The sequence below is a fragment of the Sinocyclocheilus anshuiensis genome, unplaced genomic scaffold (assembly GCF_001515605.1).
Source record: "Sinocyclocheilus anshuiensis isolate Anshui unplaced genomic scaffold, SAMN03320099.WGS_v1.1 scaffold209, whole genome shotgun sequence".
In the NCBI taxonomy this organism is placed as follows: Eukaryota; Metazoa; Chordata; class Actinopteri; order Cypriniformes; family Cyprinidae; genus Sinocyclocheilus; species Sinocyclocheilus anshuiensis.
Genome location: NW_015540880.1, coordinates 617,863 through 641,148, shown reverse-complemented (window position 1 = coordinate 641,148; position 23,286 = coordinate 617,863). Strand labels below are relative to the sequence as shown.

General features: G+C 36.4%; 3 protein-coding genes across 7 annotated transcripts in view; all 3 read right to left on the bottom strand.

The window, feature by feature from the left end:
• The window catches only part of LOC107688400 (deleted in azoospermia-like), an 8,111-nt gene extending 6,064 nt beyond the window's left edge, over positions 1–2,047 (bottom strand). Inside the window, exons 1-5 of the mRNA XM_016486058.1 lie at positions 1,683–2,047; positions 1,430–1,546; positions 1,226–1,317; positions 666–717; positions 490–556 (exon numbers count right to left, since the gene is read on the bottom strand). Of these exons, the coding sequence (XP_016341544.1) occupies positions 490–556; positions 666–717; positions 1,226–1,317; positions 1,430–1,546; positions 1,683–1,736 (382 nt within the window). The 5' untranslated portion in view covers positions 1,737–2,047. The remainder of the gene's footprint in view (positions 1–489; positions 557–665; positions 718–1,225; positions 1,318–1,429; positions 1,547–1,682) is intronic.
• Positions 2,048–2,776: 729 nt separating this feature from the next.
• Positions 2,777–18,301, bottom strand: LOC107688331 (TBC1 domain family member 5-like). Of its 5 annotated transcripts, none has more exons than XM_016485964.1 (23): positions 18,175–18,301; positions 13,522–13,589; positions 13,307–13,414; positions 13,003–13,048; positions 12,782–12,890; positions 12,559–12,648; positions 12,396–12,470; positions 12,233–12,300; positions 11,676–11,778; positions 11,448–11,536; positions 11,259–11,309; positions 11,055–11,124; positions 10,226–10,398; positions 9,835–9,977; positions 9,380–9,486; positions 7,715–7,800; positions 7,286–7,575; positions 7,029–7,091; positions 5,867–6,075; positions 5,563–5,659; positions 5,397–5,476; positions 4,863–5,171; positions 2,777–3,942 (listed from the first exon to the last, which is right to left on the bottom strand). In XM_016485964.1, the coding sequence occupies exons 3-23, from the start codon at positions 13,401–13,403 to the stop codon at positions 3,703–3,705; spliced, it is 2,595 nt and encodes an 864-aa protein (XP_016341450.1). In that variant the 5' UTR covers positions 13,404–13,414; positions 13,522–13,589; positions 18,175–18,301; the 3' UTR covers positions 2,777–3,702. The 5 variants fall into 5 exon arrangements, with proteins under 5 accessions (XP_016341450.1, XP_016341449.1, XP_016341451.1 ...); XM_016485963.1 differs by having other exon boundaries at positions 13,307–13,406; XM_016485965.1 differs by having other exon boundaries at positions 13,307–13,406; positions 13,534–13,589.
• Positions 18,302–20,353: 2,052 nt separating this feature from the next.
• Positions 20,354–23,286, bottom strand: part of LOC107688330 (DNA-binding protein SATB1-like) — a 10,561-nt gene continuing 7,628 nt past the window's right edge. The window contains exons 10-11 of the mRNA XM_016485962.1: positions 21,219–21,416; positions 20,354–21,030 (exon numbers count right to left, since the gene is read on the bottom strand). Of these exons, the coding sequence (XP_016341448.1) occupies positions 20,470–21,030; positions 21,219–21,416 (759 nt within the window). The 3' untranslated portion in view covers positions 20,354–20,469. The remainder of the gene's footprint in view (positions 21,031–21,218; positions 21,417–23,286) is intronic.

Below are 23,286 nucleotides of genomic sequence, written 5' to 3'. Positions count from 1 at the left end.
GCTCCACTAATATAGATCAGTGATGGTGCGCGCGCTTTTGGTGTAAGTGTGAAACCTGCGGGAATTACTAAAATAATGCGCAATACAAGCACTATTTAACCAGAGCGAATGAGACACGTGTGAGAGAGAAGGGGTCGTCGGAGAAGAGAGCGAGAATGCGCGGCTGATGTTATTGTCTGTGGTAACAAAACGGATCGGCTCGGAATCGGAAATTAGTGAGACTGACCGGCCGATCACCGATCCGGGCCGATCAAGAAGAAAATCGTCCGATTCCGATCCCTGGCCGATCGATCGGTGCATCTCTACTTTTTAGGTTGTTAAGATTACATTTATTATTGCAGAAATCATTTTAAAAGATCAGAGTATTTCCAAATATGTCCACTACCAAGTACAAATGTCTCCAATAAGATAAAAAAAAACTATTAATATAGCAACTCCATGACTTTTGTACAAGACAGACCAAACAGGCAGCAATGTGCAGGGACTCACGAGAATTTCGCTCTTTCATGATGGCAGGTCCCAGTTTGAGTTTTTTCCCTTTAAAACTGATCGGCTGCTGTAGAAGAATTGAAATGTACGAGACGTCAAGATACCATCATAACATCAACACCCAGACAGAAAAGAGAGAAGATAGTCATGAGGACAAGTAAAAGTGACCTCCTTACATCAACGATAGTCTGGATATCAACGTCCTCGCTGAAATAAACGAAACCATACCTGTGTGAAAGAAAATGGGAAACTAATCAGATGTGAGACTTGTTTTTTTTTTTTTAAAGCAGTTTCCAAGACATTCTATAAAGGGATAGTTCACACCACAAATGACAATTCGGTCATTTACTCCTCTACATGTTGTTCCAAGATGACTTTCTTTGAATGGCATGAAAGCAAAAATGACAAAAGAAACATTTGGGTGACTTGATGCTATGCACAATTATGATAGCCTGGTAAAATTAGATTAAAACTAAATTAGTTAAGAAAAAAATGCTATATATTAGTATATACACAATATATTCTGAATGACCTATTAGAAAACAATTCTGATAATTAAAAAAAAAAAAAAAAGGAGTTAGACCAGTTAAAGCTGGTTGGCTGGTATCCAAGCCTTGCTGATTCTAGAAGGGTTTTGACAACTTTATTAGCTGGTCAGGCTAGACTCGTTCATCTTAAACACGCATAGGCTATTTATTTATTTTCCACAGCAGGTCAAATCATGACTCTTACTCACCCTTTGCATATTCCTCCTCGATAAGTGATGATTTTCACTTCTTTCACACACCCGTACTTGGCAAAGAACTCTCTGATCTCGTTCTCGTCCACCTGATCGAACAAGTAAGTTACCAGTTTGGAGAGTAGATAAAAAATATGGCATATGGGTAGAGTTTAGAATTGTAAACGAGTAAAAGCTTCGGTTTACCATCAGCATCATTACCTTCATGTCAATCCCGCCGACGAACAGCGTGTTGGGCGTCATCTTGCCCTCAGGTAAAATATAACCGTTAGACAACTTCAGAGAAGACGAAAAGCCCTGACGGTGCTTCTGGATATCCTGTACGTATTTCACAACATTTTCGGCATGATATGAACACATAGTATTAACAAGACAATGAACACACAGCAAGTACAACATGAGCCCTCAAAAGCAACCGGTAGCCGCACGTCATCGAGGTTCAAAATACGATTACCTGTGAATATAAGCCACATATGAGGCACAGGGGTAATTGAACGCCCTCATACATCTTAGATTTGAAGTAAGGCCACGCGTTTTGTTACCTATTCCCTAAACATACACCCCAAAGTCAGCCGAAATGCTAAGTGAAGAAGTTTCAAAGTGCTCGACACACACGCGGCCGAAACCGGGTCGATCTCCAACACGACCTTTTCATGTTTCTTCATTAAGCAATCTAGGCATTAAGGCTAAAATTAGTTAATTGGACGAACATTTGTGCTCTCCTGACAGATGCACATAATCTGATGAGCGACGGTCTGATTTCAACTGATAGCGAGTTCTTTGCCGCGCGAAATTTTAACAGCAATAAACTTGATATTAATAACACCGAACTTTATAGATGGTGTCCGAGAGATGACATTATCAAATGCTATTACTATTTCTGTTACTTACCATATCTAAAACAATTAAAATGACAAAATAAGTTAATGAAGTGAGTGGATCGTTGGGTCAGTGCTTCTGGCTGGAGTTGCATTAAAACGCCACACCCTCAGTCCTAATTGGAAAATAAATACCAAATAAGACGAATTTTAAAGTTGTTTACACTGTTATAACATAATTTTTTTTATTATCGTGAATTGGCCAGAGCTCGAACATTACAAACTCTAATTATTTCTAAAATAATATGACAAGATTCGTCTAAAAGTATCTATTTAACGTTACTGCACGAAAGTTTGGGAATGTACACGAGGGATTTGAGAAGACCTTTATGAGCTTACAAAGTTTTGTTTAGCATTTAAATGCTAAATAAATCAGATTTACATAAATGAGGAAATGTAATATAGTCCGAATTTGATGAAATGCTAGTTAATTTATTATTAACGAGGAGCCAATCGTGCTATAGCAATAACTGACCGCTAGATGTCGCGTTTGAAATCATGAGCTGCCTATTTGGACTGAATTTTAGGTCATGTGCCTCAAAACCTACTTGGCTCACTCACTGTCTACTGGTTTAGGTAGGCTAGTATAAGGACAATTATCATCTCCACAGAAAAGGGAAACCATTGGCTAAAAATAACAAGAAAAGTGTAGCGTGCACAAAGCTTTGGATTAGACAAGAGTAATGCTTTTTATTCATCCAGAGTTAATAGGATATCAGTATTAGAAACATCCCTTGTGTCATGTGCAAAACAATACACAGTTACCACGGGAACCAAGACAAAATGAGGCTAATGACACCAGAGAAATACTAGAACATAAAAGTTTCACATATCATTGGCTTAAAAATGACAAATATGAAAGAAATAAGAAATAATTTAACAAATGACTATGTTGTGGTCTATGGACTAAAATCGCAAATCTTAAAAAACGAAGATACAGACAAAAATGGACAACTGTTCAGGCACTGGTTCATGGAAAATCAGTAAAGATGAGTGAGTGAATGATAGCGACACTCAGTCCATATTGATAATAGAGCTCTCTACTACTAGATTGAGCATCTGTCAAGGTCCCGGCTTTAGTAATCCAAAAGAAGACAAAGACAGAGATAGAGGGAGAACTGTAGCAAATATAGCTTTTATCTGAGGCAGAGAGTGTGTTAAATGTATTTCACAGGATATTGATTTAGGAGAAAACAAATATAGGTTTTCCACATAGACGTCAAGGTGATGTCAAAAACTTTCAGTCGTAAGGGCATTTTCAAAGAAAATTACAGAATGGAGAATCTCATTTGAGTTGAGGCTGCTTTTTATGGCTTTGGATACCACATTTAGGTAACGGAGCAAAGGATCCATGGTATACATGGTACAGTATAGGGCCTTATATTTGGGGCACAAAGAAAAGAGACATTTGAATTAGATTGTACTTAAATACACAGGCAGAGGTCCAGGATTTAAGAAACAAGATGTGTGGTTAGGGATTGAGTTACAGGGCATGGGGCACATGAGGCAATCAGCCTGAGTTCGTATCTGCAAACGTTCAGCAGAGTTTCTTAAGTGTTGAAGATGGGTCCAGTAATATTTAGAGGGAATCCAGGTTCAAAGGTCAGTAGGATTAACAATAGTGAAATCAGAGTCCTTGCTGTGAGTGCTGCCGTCATCTGGACTGGAGGACCCAGATGTGGTCCCCATCAGAGGGTCTTGAAAATCCGCCTTGTTTAGGCCTCGTACATGCTTAAAGAGTGGAGCCGTGGTGGTTATGCTTTGTTCCTCACTCTCAGATGGCCTGCCATCCTGCGAGACCAAGATGTAGTCGTCCCAGTTTCTCCCTTCAGTGGCCTAAGATAAAAAGTAAATAAAAAGTGTATGAAATTGATGTATTTACAGTTGTGTGTTTGGGTGAATCACATGATCATTTGGGGGCTTTACTTGGCAAATATCAATATATGCAATCAATTTATCAGCATGTGTAATTCAAACCAGTGCTAAAATTAAAACGGTAATAAAACGGTTAAAGGGGTCATATGATGCTTTTTAAAATATAAGAGAAAGGAAAACTTGAAATCGCATCATATGACCCCTTTAAACTATTAAAATAAACAAGAGACTATTGGAATATAACTGAAACATAAATATTAGAATATTAGAAATGCTGCATTGGCGACGTACTGAAATGAAAAAAAAAGTTTTTGAAGTTGAAGTACTAAAACTGAATTAAAAATAAAGTTAAATAGAAATATTAAAATAATAATACAATTATTCAAATAAAGTGAAAATAATGAAAATATAAAAATAAAAACTAATTTAAAATATTCATAAATATTATAATAGTATATTTATAATACTGAAATAAAATATTTTTTCATGAATTAACAGCCCAAAAGCCAACACCACACAAAATCCCATTTTGCAAAACGTAAATTAAGACTAAAGATTGCTCATTATTATTATGCATTATTATTCTATAACAATTAAGGAATTTCTCCGCAAAAAAAGTATTTATGCATCATTTGTTGCACTGCCTTTAATTTATTTGATTAAAAAAATATATACTTTTTTTTTTTTTCCACTGTAATACATGTACTTATTTTTTAACCAAAATTAGAATGCATCTTGTACAGTCATAACAAACTTCATTTACTATATATAAAAAGGGAAAAACTTTATTCCTGGTGTACCGAAGTAAAACCTTTAAATGAATTTATAAAATGTGCATGTACTTGCTCACATGAAAAAACTTTTGTGTAATCCTCTCTAACCTGTGGCTCTGGTATTGTGGTGATATTCTCAGTGGTCAAGACCTTCTCTTTCTCCTTCTCCTCCTCCTCCTCCTCCTCCTCCTCAGCTACCATGTCTCCTTCCTGGTGGTCGTTCCGCTGTGGAGCCTTTTGTTGTATGCTAGTAGAACCAGCCGTCTCTTCAGGCAAATGGTCTGGATCACTCTGGTCCTTTAGTGTGCTATACTGGCTAGAGCAGTAGTGATCGTCTGCTATGGTGATCTCTTCATTCTCCTCTGACTCCAGCTGGCTCTGGTTGAATCGGAGAGCCCCCTTCAGGATGTCCTTAATCTGGGACAATTTGGACAAAATTAGATCTGTAATTCAACATTAGATCTAACAGATCTCTAATAGATTTTATCACCCTGAAAGGTTTGTGTACTAATTACATGGGTACTTACCAATAAACAAATAAATGAACATAATACAAATGTTGTATATATTTACTAATTATCTTCATACTATTTTTTTTAAAAATCCAAATTTATTTGAGCAAAGTAGAGACCTGATTCATACCTGTTTTAGTCCAGCAAGTGACACCAGAACCTCATCTTCCTTCTCCAGATGCTCCTGCAGTATCACATCTTGAATTTTGCCTGTCCATCAATCAACGCACAATCATTACCATTCCATCACCAGCATGTGTTTAGTGCAGAGACGACTAACTGGCTCACTGACTCACCTATGTGCATGTTCATCATCTTGGCACAATATTTACTCATGGCCTCTAGGTCATTAATCTGACCCTGTAAGAATGACACCTGGGCCTCCAGCTCCTCCTGTGTGTAAAAATACATATGTATAAATTAGCATACATATAGGACCTATTAAACACAAAAACAGGAGCTAGAACATAATATCCTAGTAAATCACATGCTATCTGAAAATAAAAGAATGGACACAAAATTAGAGTCTGGGAATGCAAATGGTAAAGTTGAAGAGTAAACATGATTACAGCAGTTGCAAAGAGTAAAGATGCCGCTTACCGCATCCTTCTTGTTTATAGTCTTACTGTGGGACCGTGAGCGACTGATGTTAAAGAAAGAGTCTTTCTTTGTGGCAGAGGGGGGAGGAGATGATGTGCTGGAGTCTTGGCCCCTTGACACCGGGAGAGGAGGGGAAGACATGGCATGATCCCGCCCACCAGACAAACGTTCAGTGCTGGGGGAGGAGCTAACCGTCCAGGAGGTGTGGCCTGTAAGGTAGACATTAAAAGATCAGTCATAAAAATGTATTTCAGACAGCAAGACCAAAGGTAACAGAACAATTTTAACATAACATACAGTAAGCTACATAAATAGCACAAAGAGTTTGAGACAATCACACAGCATGCAGTAAATCAGATACAGATAAACCAGAAGTTAAACAACACATGACCTAATAAAAACAGCAGGATCTCACTTGTACTATGAAGATGACTAATAAGACATGTTCACAGAAAGTTCAGAGAATAATTATACCTTCATCCAAAAGAAATTAATACTTTTATTTAGCAAGTATGAATTAATTTAATCAAAGTGACAGCAAAAACGGTGTTAAACTTTTTATTCATCCAAAAATGCTGAATACAGATGTATCAGGATTCCCACCAAAATATTAAGCAGCACAACTGTTTTCAATATTGATAGTAGCTAATTTTTTATTGAGCAGAAAATCAGCACATTAGAATATTTCTAAAAGATCATCTGACACTTAAGACTGGAGTAATGATGCTGAAAATTCAGTTATTTTAAATTGTAATACTTTATCACAATAGTACTGTTTTTACTGTGTTTTTTAAACAAATGCAGTCTTATAAATGCAAATAAAGGCAGTGTTGGTGAGCATAAGAGACTTCTTTCAAAAACAGAAAAAATTAATCCTATCGACCCCAAACCTTTAAACATTAGTGTAAATTACTGTAATTTATTACATAGTATTTGCACATAGTAGCCTGGTGACAAAAAGCAGCACGACTCAAAATACATGATTAAACCAAGTTTATTTGAACACTGACACACATGCATGGATTACACAGCAGACACATCACAGTAAAAGCATGCAAAAAAAAATAAAAAAAAACTTCCAGAAAGCAGGATCAAATAAAATGCATTTATACAGCGCACATGCACACTCCGGTGCTGATATTGTTGTCATGGCAGCAGTTACCTGGGGTATCAGAGTGAATCTGGGCAGGGAGAGATATCTGAGAGGCTCCACAAGAACCTACATCTAACAGACAGAAGAGTAAGGCTAGAGCACACACCTATTCTGTCACATGTACCTGTGCTTAAGCACATGCATGTACACAATCATATCATAATCCATGCACACTGAAATATTAATACTTCTGGAGGTATATGGGTAAAATTAACACAATCCATAAGCGTACAGGGTCAAAAAGGTGTAAGTACATGTGTGCTCACCTTTGCTGAGGTGCACTGGCATACTTTCAGACTTCAGTAGCCGGTGCTGATGCTGCGTTTGTGGGTACGGCTGCGATTTCATCTGCGTGTTTGTGGGGGTGGTGCATGATGGAGGCTCGGCCAATGGGCGTGGCACTTGAGCTTGAGGGGGAAGAGCTGATATCACCTCACTATTAATTGGCGAGATACCGCTGGAACCACCTCCCATCGGCGCAATGAGCTTCCGGCCAAAATTAAGAAGAGAACTGGATACTTTATTAATGTTGAGAGGTGCTACTTTGGTGCTGGCCCTGGCGAAAAATAAAAATAAATCTAAATTGTAAATAAATATACAGTGTATATTATATATATTATACTATATACATCAATAATTTTATTATTATTTCTTAGACATGCTTAAAAAAGATAATGCACAAAAACACAAGATACCGAGTCTTGTTGACAAAATCAGCCCCACGGGTTTTGTAGTAATCAAGGTTTTGCTGGAACTGGTAGTTTACAGGTCGTGGATTATTCTAAAGTAATATAAAAAGACATATGACAAAAATAAAAAGTTATACATAATGTACTTTTAGCAGAGTCTGTGCTTTTGAGTTTAAAGCTAGGTTAAATCTGTGTTTAGGACACTAGCATAAATACCCTAAACTTGTATAAAATAAATTCCAGAATAACTAATAACAATAATTATTACTATTATATTATTATCACTCTGATCACATTACTAAAGATTACATGTATTTAATAAACATTAGGGCTGGCTCGATACCACTTTTTTGGTATCGGCCGATACCAGCACAGTTTTTTTTTTTAAATCAGTGTAGAATTTCTATACCTCAATGTGTTGACCTGATTATCACTCTTTTGTGTGTTAAACACAACCTACCACAGACAACTTCATTGTAAAGAAAAACAACAAATGAATAAATAAATAATCATAATCTATGGCAAAAATACTACTATAAACTAGGTTAGTGGATAAATCAGTAGCAAAAGTTACTCTAGAAAAATCATGAGTGCACAATCATTTTATAAAATCTAAATATTTATTAGTGAAAAAAAAATATTTAGTGGGGAACAAATAAAAGTGAATAAATGTAGGGCTAAATCTGGTAAAATGTTAATCATTGCTCTTTGTATTGTTGTAAAATACATTCATGAAAAACAAGTAATATATTTATATATTAATTAATATACTTTAAAATTAATAGACATTTTTTTTTAAATGTATAGCACAGTAATGAGGCAGCAACATATGATAGATAAGACAACAAGAAAGGCTATTAATAATCTTTATAACATTAATCAAAAGTATTATAACATGAAAGGTTCCTATACGGAGCAGCACAAAGCACTTTATGCGCATCTCGTGCGCTGAATGATGCGCATCTCGTGCGCTTGAAGCAACACGGAGTCACAGCGCTCCGCATAGAGAAGTTCAAAGCACAAAGGGAAGAGGATTTTGATGCGTAGTGTATTATATCTGTGCAATAGTTTATTGAGCCTTTTCTTTCAGCAGTTTTAAATTAATTAAAAAGTAACATGCTTTAGAAACAGCACTAAACTCCAGCCAGATAAAGTCCTTTTGTGCAAAACCACTGATCTTTATCTACAGATCAAGTATAATAATAGAACATTGAATCATCTTGGAGAGAGTTTTACCGTCTTGACTGTCGTAACCGAACGCGACGCACAGTTTGAACGCTGAAAAGAAGATGACTGACAGCCGCAGCGGAGAGAAGAGTTTAAGTGAACTTGAATTTAACGACTTAAATATTCATCTGTACCTCACATTAAACTAAGGAACAATCTCAGAACACTTGAAATATAGTGCACGAAAACTTTATGGTGCTCTATAATGTTTTTGTGCCTTTCGTGGTGCTTAGCAATAACACAGAATAGTATACGCACAATATCGGATTTGGATCAGTCTCGTCTGACCGATACCCAATACTGAGTATCGGATCCCTAATAAATATTATTATATTCTAATTATACATATTTAATAAATACGTATTTAATATTATAAATTGTATTTGTAATATTTTTATAATATTTTTTTAATATTATTAAAAGTGAAAATGTGCATTACAGTACCTTAGGGTCTCTGAGGAATAGTGCTTTGAGCAGCAGTGAGTGGATGTCTCCAATAGGAGGATAATGCATCAGGAGCCCGAGACATGTCTGGAAGTTACTAGCGATCACTATGACATGAAAAACACAGGAACGATAGTTACTGCATATTCAAATAAGCTGATAACATTCTTTTAGAGCTCTTTGTTAGATACATGTTCCGTCTTGGAACATGTATCCAAGACAGCATAAGCCAACTCATCTGCATGCCATTACTTCCTGTCTTTGGATTGGCTATGTAGGTGTCAGTGTTGCGATATGACTTGACACACTGATAACTTTGTGGGTTTATATTGCTTGCTATCCACCGGGCTAAAGGGTGAACACTCAAAGTGTATTTGGGCCTTAAGCAGTCTATATCTTGTGTTCCATTAGTTTTTGTTATGAATGAAGCACAGACAAGAGAGAATTGAACTCACATGCATCTCTGATGTACAGAAGCATAGCGACAAACACGTAATCCACCAGGTCCAAAGTGATGCTGTCTGCAAAAAGAGCATCCCAGACCACCAACAGATCCTGCAGGGGAAACTCCCGACCAAACAGCAGTCGAACCCAGCGACTGCCCACAAACACACAGAAACAGATAGAGAATTCATAAATGACGGGAAAAAATGACAAATTTAGTTTACTTTTTTTTTTTTATTGTTTAACCTATATTTAATTCTATCCCGTTTATATTCAACACGTAGAAATGGCAAGAAATAATGATTTAAATAAGTAATATATATATTTTTCAATTAATAATAAAACCTTTTTAATTATTATTATTATAACACATAAAAATATATAGAATTCATGCATACTCACATGCCATAAATCTGGGGAGCTATTTCTAGTCTGTTGAGGTGCATGTACAGTTCAATGTCGTGTTTCTTTACTAGCTGGTCCTGAATTCGGTTGACTTTGGTCACTATGGCAACAGAAGGGCCCAAGTCCTGTGGTCTCGCAAAGGGGATGCTGGTTAACATCTCTTCTTTGCCCTGAAATATTTAAGCATCATTTAAAGGTCCCATGACATGCTGCTTTTTGGATGCTTTTATATAGGCCTAAGTGGTCCCTAGTACTGTATCTGAAGTCTCTTTCCCGAAATTCAGCCTTGGTGCAGAATTTCAGCCACTACGAGCCAGTCCCACAATGAGCTTTCCTTAGGACGTGCCATTTCTGTGTCTGTAGCTTTAAATGCTAATGAGGAGGAGAGAGGCGGGGCAACTGCCATGCTTCGCTCGTTTGCAAGCCATGATGTCTCTCGAGGAAAAAAAAATATTGCGCTCGCCTAGCACGGTAGTAGCTCATTTTCTCATGGGCGGGCCAAATTCTCTGGGCGGGCAAAGCAGAGAAAGGGGAGGTAACCTTTCCCCGTAAGACGACATAAAGGGAAGATTCCAGATTGGGCCATCTGAGCTTTCATTTTCTCAAAGGCAAAGCAGGTACCCAGGGCTCGGTTTACACCTATCGCCATTTCTAGCCACTGGGGGACCATAGACAGGCTAGGGGAACTCATATTAATGTTAAAAAACCTCATAAAGTGAAATTTTCATGCCATGGGACCTTTAAGAATGTTAGCAAGACTGACATTTGAAGTTGACACTAACAAAATATCAATGCAATAAGTTTAACATAAAATGATTCTTTGTACCTTTCTGACCTCCCGCTCAAAACTGCTGAACCAGGGTTCTGCTGTCTCCATGAGCAGAGAAAACATGGCACTATGGGATAATTATTGAAGAACACAAAGATGGATGCAACAGATTGAGCAAAGTGTATTTAACAACTATATTCATTTAAACAGAGACATGGCAATATGGTTTAAGATCTTCCAGTGTGATAATGTGATACTCACTAAGCATCATGCTCATGGAATTTAGGATCCAGAAGGACTTTCATCTCTTCACTGCAAAGACCGTTTAAATAAATATACTAAGAATTACTGAGAACTCCATTAATATTCAAAACTCTATGCAGAACAAATTTAAAGTTTAATTTGAGCAAGTCTTCAGACAGTCTCTCCTGTGTGGTAAATAGGTCAGACCTGGGATTGGCCGTCTCACTGGCATGTTGAAACGCCTGGTGATCACAGTGAAGAACAAACACTATAGGTGCCAGTAACTCATGCATGCCCTGTTGAGAGACAAAGAGGATAATGTAGAGAAGTAAATGCTTATTTTGATCAAAATTTTTATTAGATACATCTGAGCCAGTTCGATGGGTTATGTTGTTGTGTGGAAGTATCTGTCACAATCATTAAGTGTTAATGAACCTGCTTATAGAGTAGCTGTTCGTTTTCTCGTGCATAGCAGAAGAGAATATCGGTCAGCTTCGTCCTGACATCCTCTTCCTGGAAGAACAGCATCTCTGGAAACCTGCAGACAATCAAGGAGTTGCAGAAATATGATCTATGATATGATATATGATTTGTATGAAAAAAAAAACTAAAATCAGCTGTTTCAATTATAATTTTGGTGTGCTCATTTAATGAGTGAGTAAAAATTACAAATAAAAAGATACACTACCATTTAAATAAATTAACACTTTTATTCAGCAAGTACACATTCAATTGATCAAAAGTGACAGTAAAGACATTTCTATTTTCTATTACAAATCTATTTTTGTTCTTTTGAACTTTCTATTCATCAAAGAATCCTGAAAAAAATGTATCACAGTTTCCCCAAAAATATTAAGTAGCACAACTGTTTTCAACATGGTAAGTGTTTCTTGAGCACCGAATCAGCATATTAAACTGCTCTCTGAAGGATTATGTGACACTGAAGACTGAATGGATGGTAGTGTATTTGTACAGGCAGTTCACACACTTACGTTCGTAAAACATCTTGTTTGATCATGCTCCTGAGCTCCTTATCCTGAAAGAACTTATTCCATAGACTCTGAAGACAGACACAGAGAAAAAAAGATGTAAATCAAACTGTAATGGACAGATCCAGCCATTCTTTTGGTTTTTCTGAATTGGCTGTTCTCTCACCCCCTCATCCTGTGACAGTGGGTTGTTCACCACCAGGTCCTGTTTGCCGGCAGCTTTGCGAGGGTTTGTGATATGCTGCAGTTCAAGACAAACAATCATGATTTAGTGTCAAAACCTACTGAAGACACATAAATCACTGCCACATACATGTGTGCACACATACCGTCTCTTTGATCTTCTCATACTGTGCTCTGAGTTCCTTGGTTCGACTGATCCATTGAGTCTTATCTTCTGGCAGGACGTCCAGATAAACCTGGAACCAACGAAACCAAAGCTCATAATATTTTCTTCCCCGTTTGGCACAGAAATTGCACATTTAACCTTTCAACCCCAATAACAACAAGTAAACCTGTCATCTGCCACTGTCACTGTCAGGTAGCCATTACCTTCCAGCATACACTGCGGAATCGGCTGCTCCGTAATCGTCCGTTAATACCAGCCTGCCTGATCCGCGCCAGGTAGTTACTGTCCTGGAACAAATCATCCCACTCCTTTCTGTAAAGAGCATGTCAAATGGAAAGTTAGAGGATAGAGGTACACCATCACACAGCAGTGAGTTTCACATGTGAACTCTGATGCTTTGTGACATTAGGGAAAAATTAATGACCTGTATGACTGAAGCGTGGACTCAACAGTACTATCCAATGATCCTCCTGAAATAAAAGAAACAAAATTACACAGAGAAAATAGTTAAGACATCATAGTTGGTGAGACATCATAGTAGCAAGTCTGTAGTTTTTGCACATCATTTTGAACATGAGAGCTGTTTTTTTGTTCTTATATATCAGTTAATAGCAATAGTCAAAATCCAATCACAATACTCATCAAAATAAATGCATTACAAAATATGCAGCCCTATTCTTCACACTGTCAGGTCTCCAATTTGAATGTAGATATATTAGGTAACTTACGGTCTCTGTTCCTGTTGTAGTTCTGTAGAGGGTCGTAACCCGTCTCCTGCTCCTCCTGCTGCAGCGGGTGTCGTGTTTCGAAGTTTGGGTGCTGCATGTCCTGCAAAAGTGCAGAGGAAGCGCTAAAGACTGTGATATCAACATACACCACTGAAGCCACAACCAACACTACAGTACAAAACAGGAACTACAACAGGTATTGTGTGGATACTTATTGTTAAACTCGCCTGGTTCTTCTCATAGGCCTAATCACAGTGGAGACCACAGTCCACTAACCATTGATCTGCCAAACAGCAGAGCAAAACAAATGAATATACCGACAGAGCCTAAACTGACAATATTAATGGCTTACTTCTCATTGACTTTGCACATTAAACTATTGGATAGCATGAAGTATTTTAAAGAGATAGTCCACTCAAAAACTAAAATTCTGACATCATTTACTCCCCCTCATATCGTTCTAAACTGTATGACTTTCATTCTTCTGTGGAACATAAAAGAATGTATTTTGAAGAATGTTTATAACCAAACTGTTTAAGGTACCATTGACTTCTATAGCATGGACAAAAATACAATGGAAATCAATGGGACCTGAACATGTTTGCTTACCAACATTCCTCAAAATATCTTCTTTTATGTTCCACAGAAGAAAGAAATGCATTCAGGTTTGGAATGACATGAGCATGTTGACAGATTTTTCATTTTAGGGTGAACTATTCCTTTAACACTGAAAACAAACAAATGTAGAATAGTGTGATGGAAACAATGGTTAAAACCACCCCCAAAAGGTAGAAATATCAAAATGTCTCCATCATTAACTTTTCAGGACAGGTTAGGACAGAAAGTCAAATCAACACGCCAGAGACCCAGCAGCTGTTATCATGTCTGGTTAGTATACAGTAAACAGATTGTGTTTGTTTGGATTAATTACATGGTTATATTTTAGTCGAAAGCTGTTTGTAATTAAATCCAAGTGTAGCTGCTAATTCTGGCACCGAATGTAAATCTATTTCACAGACTGAATGTTTCATAATTCATGACAGCAACATTAATGAAGAGTGCCAGCAACTCAGTTCTTTAAATGATGTTTAATCGGATTGTGTATATGACTGTACCATCACCTCAGAATCATTATACCAGCAACACTTGTATTCATTTACCAGAATAACCAGCCATGCTAACATCTGACAGATGTGCAGTGAATTAAAACAAGTCTTGACTTAAACTAAGAAACAAAGAGGCAAACAGAGCACATTTGATCTTGTATATGTGGTATAATTGTTCTGCAGCAGTGAGGGCATGTGAGCAAACACACTGGCAGTGCCATGCGCGGTTTCGAAGTGATTCCCAGACATTTATAAACCAAAAATATCTCAGCTCCGACAATCCAGAGCCAGACAGTGCTGATGTGACAGCATTAGCCTGTAAAAAGTGGAAAAACAGGCTTGTCTGGATTTTCTTTTTCTATTTTTAAGCCTTAATCCATTCTGTTGTTTTTAATGAGGTTGCATTTAGTTCTGAACACACACAACTGCTTTATCAATTATCCAGATGAACTAATAAACACTGATCTGACATCTCACTACACCAACAGACAGCCTGTGCAACTCATGCATTATATATAACTTATATTAGCTGGTATATGAAGAAAAGCTGCCTAGGAAATTGCATTCGTTACATCTGCATTATCATTAATCAATCAAATAAAATATAATAAAAAAAATAACAATTACATAATCATAAATAAATAATATAAAAAGAAATGTATTAACAACAACAACAACAATAATAATAATAATAAAAGCATCCCTCCCCACTGACAGTCATTCAAAAGTTTGTTTTCTTTCAAAATTAAAATGTTAATAAATCATAAGTGGCAGATTTCAAATTTTATAAGCTAACAGATAGCTTTCCTCATGTATAATAGACCTCCCTGGCCCAGCTCAATTAGATTTATGCATAAGCTCTGGTACAGTGGGAAATCCCAGGATCCTCTGCAGTGAAGTACAGTGCAGGACATTAGCATAAAGCCTCAGGGACAACTAGAGGAATTAAGTCAAGGCAGACACATGAATAATAATTAAAATATGCTTTAACACAACAATAATAATGAACTGGACCTGCTAGATGCCTCACACAAAGGAATTCAACTAAGACTTTCACCAAAAAGATTATTAAGTAAAACAAGTAAAAATAGAAATAAAAATAACTCTCTGTAATTAGATGTTTGGTTTGTGTAGCATGAAACTCTTGCCTTAATGTTCAGTTTGTTTCATTGCAACTACTGCATTTACTGGCACAGCTGCAGGCTAAAGCCAGCACTGATGCAATCACTCCACAAATGAATCCTTGCATATTTCATTAGCTATTCACATATGCGTGCGTGCGCACACACATACACATAACATGCATAAATATTTATCACTGCATCAAATAACTGTGGTGGTAGAAATTACTTGATTCAGATGCAGGGCAAAAGTTCCTTTGCTTGTATATGTGTGTCTGTATGTGCTTATACACGTACATAATCAAGGAGAAAAGCTTGATTATAATTAGGGCTGAATATATTTTTTGTATATAATTTTAATATAGCTAAGATTAACATGGTATTGCAGTGTTTCCCACTGACTTACACTCTATTTGTGTAGGAACTGTTGGAGTGGTAGAGATCGAGGTTTCCCCGGTAACGCTGTACACAAAGCAGCGCTCACAAACGCTGCTTTATCAGACATTGCATGCAAGATGAAATGAAAATGACTTCCAAAATTTTCTGAAAACAGTCGGTTTCCTTCAGAAATACAGTGATATAAAAACACCCGCACCGGGTTTCGATTTTGAAACGTGCATGCTCATGTTTATTCAATGAAATCAAAGCCTTTTGGAAAATCTATTTGTGGTGGTCAGTTTTGATATTGTGGCGGGCACCACAAATAAATCAATGTATGGGAAACACTGGTATTGTCTCCATTTTAATACATTAGGATTGGGAAAGACTATATGCAATCCTTATTTACTGTGTGTGTATTTGAAAAAGAAATGAGGAACTGAAAAAAAAACAAAACAACTGTGAGAAACCTGTGCTAAACCAAAATGAAGGAACAAAACAACCATAACTCACTAAAGTAACTGTAACTAGGAAAAAAAAAGTCATTTGCACAAATAGAAACGCTAAAGGGAAGTTACTTTAGTAAAAACAAAACAAATCTTTAACAGTATTTTGTGAACTAGGATCACAAAATAATCCATCAAACATTAGAGGAGCTTCATGTGACAAAACCGAGCTCATTACATCAAAATGCCTGTGGGTGTAGAACACACCAATAATGAGGGTTACAGAAGCAGGCCTAAACCTGTTTAAACACACTCACATGCCTTCACTTCATCAGCCAATTACAGAACAGAGCTCCTGCACCAATCACATGACAGTAGCTTGTAGGAATTCTACAAGCTACTGGGTGAACTCAAAAACCCGACATTATCATTAGTGCAGAAATATGCTTGGTTATAATATTAGAGCAGTACTGAATTAAGAAAAGAATGTGCACATGTTCTGGTTCTGTAATATACATGTATTAACATACAATGATAACCTGAAACTCAATGGTGTTTTCCAATATTACAGGACTAAGAGTAGGCCTATATCTTTTTCCAAACATGAATTAACCAAATGCCATTAGCTAATTATAATCTGACATGGTTTGTATGCATTAAATACTGCAGCATGACAGGCGTTTAACTCAGACGTCACCAAGTGTGTGTGTGCGAGCAAGTGTGAAAAAGGGCAGCGAGCTGATCTTGTGATGCCACGGTAAATCTTTTCTGTTGTTCAGACTAAATGCCCTCAGGTCCAATCATATAGTCCTCCAAAGATCATACGGCCCTACTTCACAAATATATTGTAATGTTAAATAAAAAATATATATTAAAGGAGAAAGAGGAATCATGAAATATTAAATCCTCAATAGATTCTCAGAAAGGGCGTCACTAAAATTCAGGTGGTCATTTTTCCATTTTAGTTATTAAATTACATAACTTTTATTGCAAATACTTTATTTCAATGCTTTGTTTATAAACTTTATATAAAATTTGAATTATCAGCATCTGATTTGTCCAATATTGCAAACAGGTAATATCAAGGCTTAATATCAGGACTCTGAAAATACTTTTATCCATGTTCTCTATTATAAGTTACAACGTTTTGTTGCATCAGATTTGTTTGAACGGACATTACAGTATAGATTTATAATATCGGCCATCATATTGGTTATAAGTCGGTTAAGTTGGTTATAAGTTATTGGCAAAACTGTAACCACTTCTTTAGGACTGGAGGAGACCAAGCATAAAAAATTAAGTATCAAAAATTGAAAACCAATTATCAGTCTGAATCTGAATTTTAGGGGGAATGTGTCCCAGTCTATGCATATAATCATACAGCTTTCAGATATGAGGACCAAGATTTAAGCCTCCATAACCAGAAGTGAAAATAAAAATGGTACATTATTGATCCATAATGACAGACATCAATTGTATAACCAGTGAAATATAGTATGAAACTTACAGGCATCCCTACAGCCTAAATATCAAAGACAAATTTCAAAGTGATAATTATAATTTCTCATAGGCAGGTCCCCGACGCCTACTGTTTGGAATTTACATCAGAAAACTGATTAAAAGCGGTTAATAAAGTTGGATTTATTAAGGGATATGTTGAGTCGAAAGGCCTTACGGGGCTGGCAGCTCTACACTTCCGATATGAAGCATTGCACAGCATTTAACACTCTTGATGTCTCTGCATTCAGTTTTGACAAGTACTCCGACTATCGCAAACTAGTTTTAATGCAGTAAAGGGAATTCAGCTGATATTTTACCTGCAATGCTTCAGGCGGGTCTGCCCCGTGCAGCCTGCATGTAAACACTAGCGCGAGTCAGGCGGATGTGCCGCAGAACAGCTGATCAGACACGTGACTCACTCCGGACGCAAAGCTTGGCGCGAATTCTGATTTCACAGGTTTGAAACGCGTGGGATATTTTATCCTTATTTATATGGAAAATCAGAAATAAGTCATCTACTATAAGAGTTGTGGGCGGATTAGGGAGAAATATTTCTTGATATGACCCAAAAGCCACCATATACCACAAATAAACAGTGCATTTTGAGACTGGCACAGCACATGTCCCACTTTACATGCCAGTAGTTGTTGAATAGCAGATTAACTGAGCAGAAATTAATCTGATGAATCATAGATTTTCCAAAAAATATTTGTAACACAAATGTACCATTTAATTTAATTACTCGTAATCACAAATTGACGGTCAGTACTCCTAAAAGCACCTGTCCTCAGACCATAACTCTTATATAATAAAATATAAATTAACTCAAGAAAGCTACTCATATATGGCAGAAGAGTTTTTCTTTTTTTAATATTCTTTTTAAAATATTCTTATTTTCAACATTACATAGTTTCACTCTATTTGTCAACATTGTCAGACCTTTATGAAAATAAAATGATATTGGACTATCAAAGTCAGTGGGATTTTCTAGATATTTTCCCTCATTTTAAGTAGATCGTGTTAGTATCTCGTAAAACCAAGTGGCTCCTGCATTTCATACATGTGTGAAATGAAAAATATGGTTATTTGGTTGGCACTGCAAGATTTTCTAATTGACAGAATGAGCTGAAATTCAGTTTGAAACCATCCTGTAGTCTCAGTTCATTAATTCCTAGTGAATGCTTGATTTGTCAATATTAATATTAAATATGACACATTTCTTTTGTATCCGACAGTGTTGACCCCATATACAGTGATATATATGGAGAAAATGGAAGTAGCGGGTGGTGAATGTGTCTGAATAATAATAATAATAATAATAAAATGAAAAAAAAAAAAAAAACTCAAGATGGTAAAAAAACAGCATTGTCAATTCTGACACTATTTAGCAGAGAAATAGTTATAATCAAGAATGCCAACAAATATAAAGCTAATTTTCTAGTTCTTAAATAAAATGGCTTTAAATATAATGAACAATAACAAACAGTACAGATTTATTGTAATTCATTAGAGAGAGAGAACTATTCACTGTAATTCAAAGTGCTGTTTCTATTGTGTTTTGTTCTATTGACAATAATACAGTAATGTGCTGTTTGTTTCTAACATATAATACATAACGGTTTCAGGGTCTCTGGCAACAGTTCTTGTAAAAGACAACACTGTCTGACTGAATGTGCGACCATTAACACTGACTGATGTTGCCTGCCACCTGCAAAGATTCAGTTGAGGATTTGAGTAGAAAACCAGAGACGAACAATAAATAATACTACTATAAAATTGCAAATCATATTCATTTAGGGGTGTAAATATTTGCTCTAACAACAATTCAAATGTGCAATTCTTCTTTTAATGATGCAATACATTATGAAAATGGTGACTTAATTTGGTTTGAATATTGTAATCACTTTAGAAATAAGAACAGTGATGTTTAATGAATACTTTCTGTGGCATTTCCTTTGTGGAATCCTCAATATTCCACCTCCATAGTCCATCCAAAGTATGACGTTTTAATAAAAGACCTTGTGCATAAAGGCACAACCGTAAATATGCTACATGAAATTGTAAAATCACCCAGTATTCATTGCAGTTTATTTGTTTAAATGGGATTTAATACACTACGGTTCAAAAGTGAGGTTGGTTAAGATATTCTTAAAATGTTTTTGACGTCGCTTATGCTCACTTAGGCTGCCTTTATTTGAGCAAAAATACAGTAAAACCAGTAATATGGTGAAATATTATTACAATTTAATATAACTGTTTTCTATTTTAACATATTTAAAATTGAATTTATTTCTTTGATGGCAAAGCTGAATTTTTACTGCCACATGATCCTTCAGAAATCATTCTAATTTGGTGCTCAAGAAACATTTATTATTTTCAATGTTGGAAACAGTTGTGCTACTTAATATTTCAGTGACACATTATTTATCAGGATTCTTAGATGAATAGAACATTCAGAAGAACAGTATTTATTTGAAATAGAAATCTTTTGTCTCATTATAAATGTCTTTACCCTCATATTTGATCACTTTAATGCATCTTTGCTGAATTAAAGTGTTCATTTCATTCAAACAGAATGACCCCAAACTTTTGAAGGGTAGTGTATGTATTTTTTAGGAGTTTATGAATTGGCAGTAGGCGGGGCTATCATCACGCTCCTCCTTACATGGAAGCTCCTCCTCTTTTTTAATAGTAATGATAAAGCGAGTTTGTGTAGATGCATTCTGATCCACCGCACCATCTTGTTTCCCTGTCATCATGTTTGCATTTGTCTCCTCCTCATTTTCCATTGTACCCCTGCATTCCTCCTCTGCCTCCATGTAATCGTCTTCCCTTTCCTCAATCTCTCTTTCTCCTCTGTTGTCCTGTTCTTCCTGTCGAAGCCAGTTGTGACCATTGAAAAAGCTAAGAACAGCCTCTTTGGCTACTCCCAGTTGAGCAGACAGTGTATGAATGGCCTCTTGATCTGGATGTAGTCCCACTTCCTGAATGAAACTCTGCAGAATTGCATGGGCTTCTGGTGGTAAAGACCTTCCTCCAATATTTGAGCCCATGTGAGTGTCTTTGGGACATCCAGTGATGAGATGCTGCTGGAGGAAGTGTTGATGATGCTGAGGTGGAATTTTATGTAGTTGTTGGTGCTGCTTAAGAGGCACCATATGCTGTGGCATCACCTTTAGAAAAATAAATAAATAAATAAAGCAAATAATTATGAGATCTAACACATCAAAACATGGTTGATTTAAAGCCCATATTAGCGAAATATATGTAAACAATAATTTATAGTCAGTAATCGAATATTCATAATGTACTGTAATTGTTTACTGAAATTATAATTGTAGAAGTTTGTGTGAGCACTCACTTGTTGTTGTTCAGTCAGTGGTCTTGTGTGTTTTTCAGAGTAGAACGTCTGCCCGGTATTGCTCTCTTGGTCATATATAACATCTCGCTCTGATTGGCTGAGATTTAGGAACTGGCGAATCAGAGACAGATTTTCCCACAGTGTACGATTCTGAGGCGATGGCTCCTCCTTCCAGCGCAGGAGCTCACACAGCCAGCCCTGAAACACAGACACATATACAGCAGGGTTCAAACATCTGAGACCATGTTGAAAATTTGCTTCAAAAACGGATTTAAACCTAGACATCCTGTTTTAGGAATTTCGACCATTTAAAATTAGAAAAATTTGTATGATGTAAAATAAAAAATAAGAAATGATTAATTTATGCTTTGCATGACATAAATATTTAAATATATATTAAATATTTATATGTAGGAGATAAATATTTAATTGTCAAGAAATATTTCAAATTCTGCAGTATTTCTAGGTCACTAGTCAAATAAGCAAATTTGTGCTATTAACTATGTGCAGGGCTCACAAAATTGCTAGCCTGACTCCCTGGGGCTAGCATACAGCACACGAACACAGAATTGATTCCTCTTTCGCGTCTCCTTGTGCTTGAATGGACACATACACACAAAATGATTTCAAAATACCAGTCTAGGAAAGTATTCTCTTAAACAGTTGGTTATGTTGGTTAAGTGAAGTGAACATGAACAGAAAGGAATCGGATGTGTATCATTATATTAGAGATGTGCATCAGTGCTTATGTTATTAATGTTAAACAGCAAAACACAAGCTTTTTAACAGATTTTTCACTCCTCAGTGTTATTATACATTATTACATGTCTGTGCCGGAAAACTAACGTTAGCCCTTACTTTATTTGTAGCTTTGTTATATTTTATTTATCTATGCCTATAATTGGTTTTTGTTCTTATTTTATTACTGACGGTTCACTTGTCTTTAATAATATTTTAGTTTTTGCTGTGGTTTCGAAGTACTTAATGTGTTCTTTAAATAAAAATGTTTTTTTTGCTCACCGAAAAAAAAAAGAAGATCTGATCGAACCATGATTGTTGCACCCCTACATACTTGACTTGTTATTTGAAGAAAAAAGTTTTTGATCATGCTGATGTCCGCAGTGAAGTTCAGTGTATGTCTTTTTTATTCGGGCTAGTTAAATTAATTTTCATACAAAAATAAATAAAATAATATTTCACAAAATAGCTGTTTTTACTGTATTTTGGATCAAAACGTAAGATTTCTAAAAAAAAAAAAAAAATCTGTCAAATTGTTATGTTGATAATCTGATTTGTAATGAATTGTAATGTGGGGTTTGGTGTTTGGGTTTTGTTTCATGTTCATGTTTTCCATGTCTTTTATTTTGTAATGGTTTCATGCTGTCAGTGTCATGCTTCCCTTGCCCTCATGTATCTCTGCCTTGTGTATGTGTCATGTTCTGATTGGTAGTCCTAGTCATGTGTCTTGTTTCCCATTGGTTTGTTCATGTCATGTGACCCTCCTTGTCTGCTATAAGTAGCCATCATGTTCCCATTGTGCCTGGTCGTGTATTGAAGTTGTAACCCGCTGTCGGTGAGTCTAGTCTGTTCTAGTCAAGTCTGTTCATGCCTCGTCAAGTCAAGTCAAGTCAAGTCAAGTCTGTGTATCTAGTCTTTGTCTGTTTGGATTATGTTTGGATGTTTGGATCACCTGTAAATAAACTGCACTTGGGTTCTTCACTACACTCGCCTTCAGTGGACTGAATTCGTTACAGAAGAATACATGACCAGCAAAATGAACCCAGCAGATCATCTTGTTCGCCTCCGTCAAGGTAATCGCTCCATTGAGGATTATGTTGTGGACTCTATCACCAAGTGGATTTTAATGAAACGTTCCTAAAAGAAAGAGCTTCTTGGCAAGATGGCCGCCACACAAGAGTCTCTTCACAAAATGGCCGCTCTTCTAGAGTCTTGTCACATCTCAACTGATCTTCCAGAGTCTCGTTGCGACATGGCTGCCATTTCAGAGTCTGCTCACGTTAAGCCTGAGTCCCCGGCCAAGATGGCCGCCACGCCTGAGTCCCCGGCC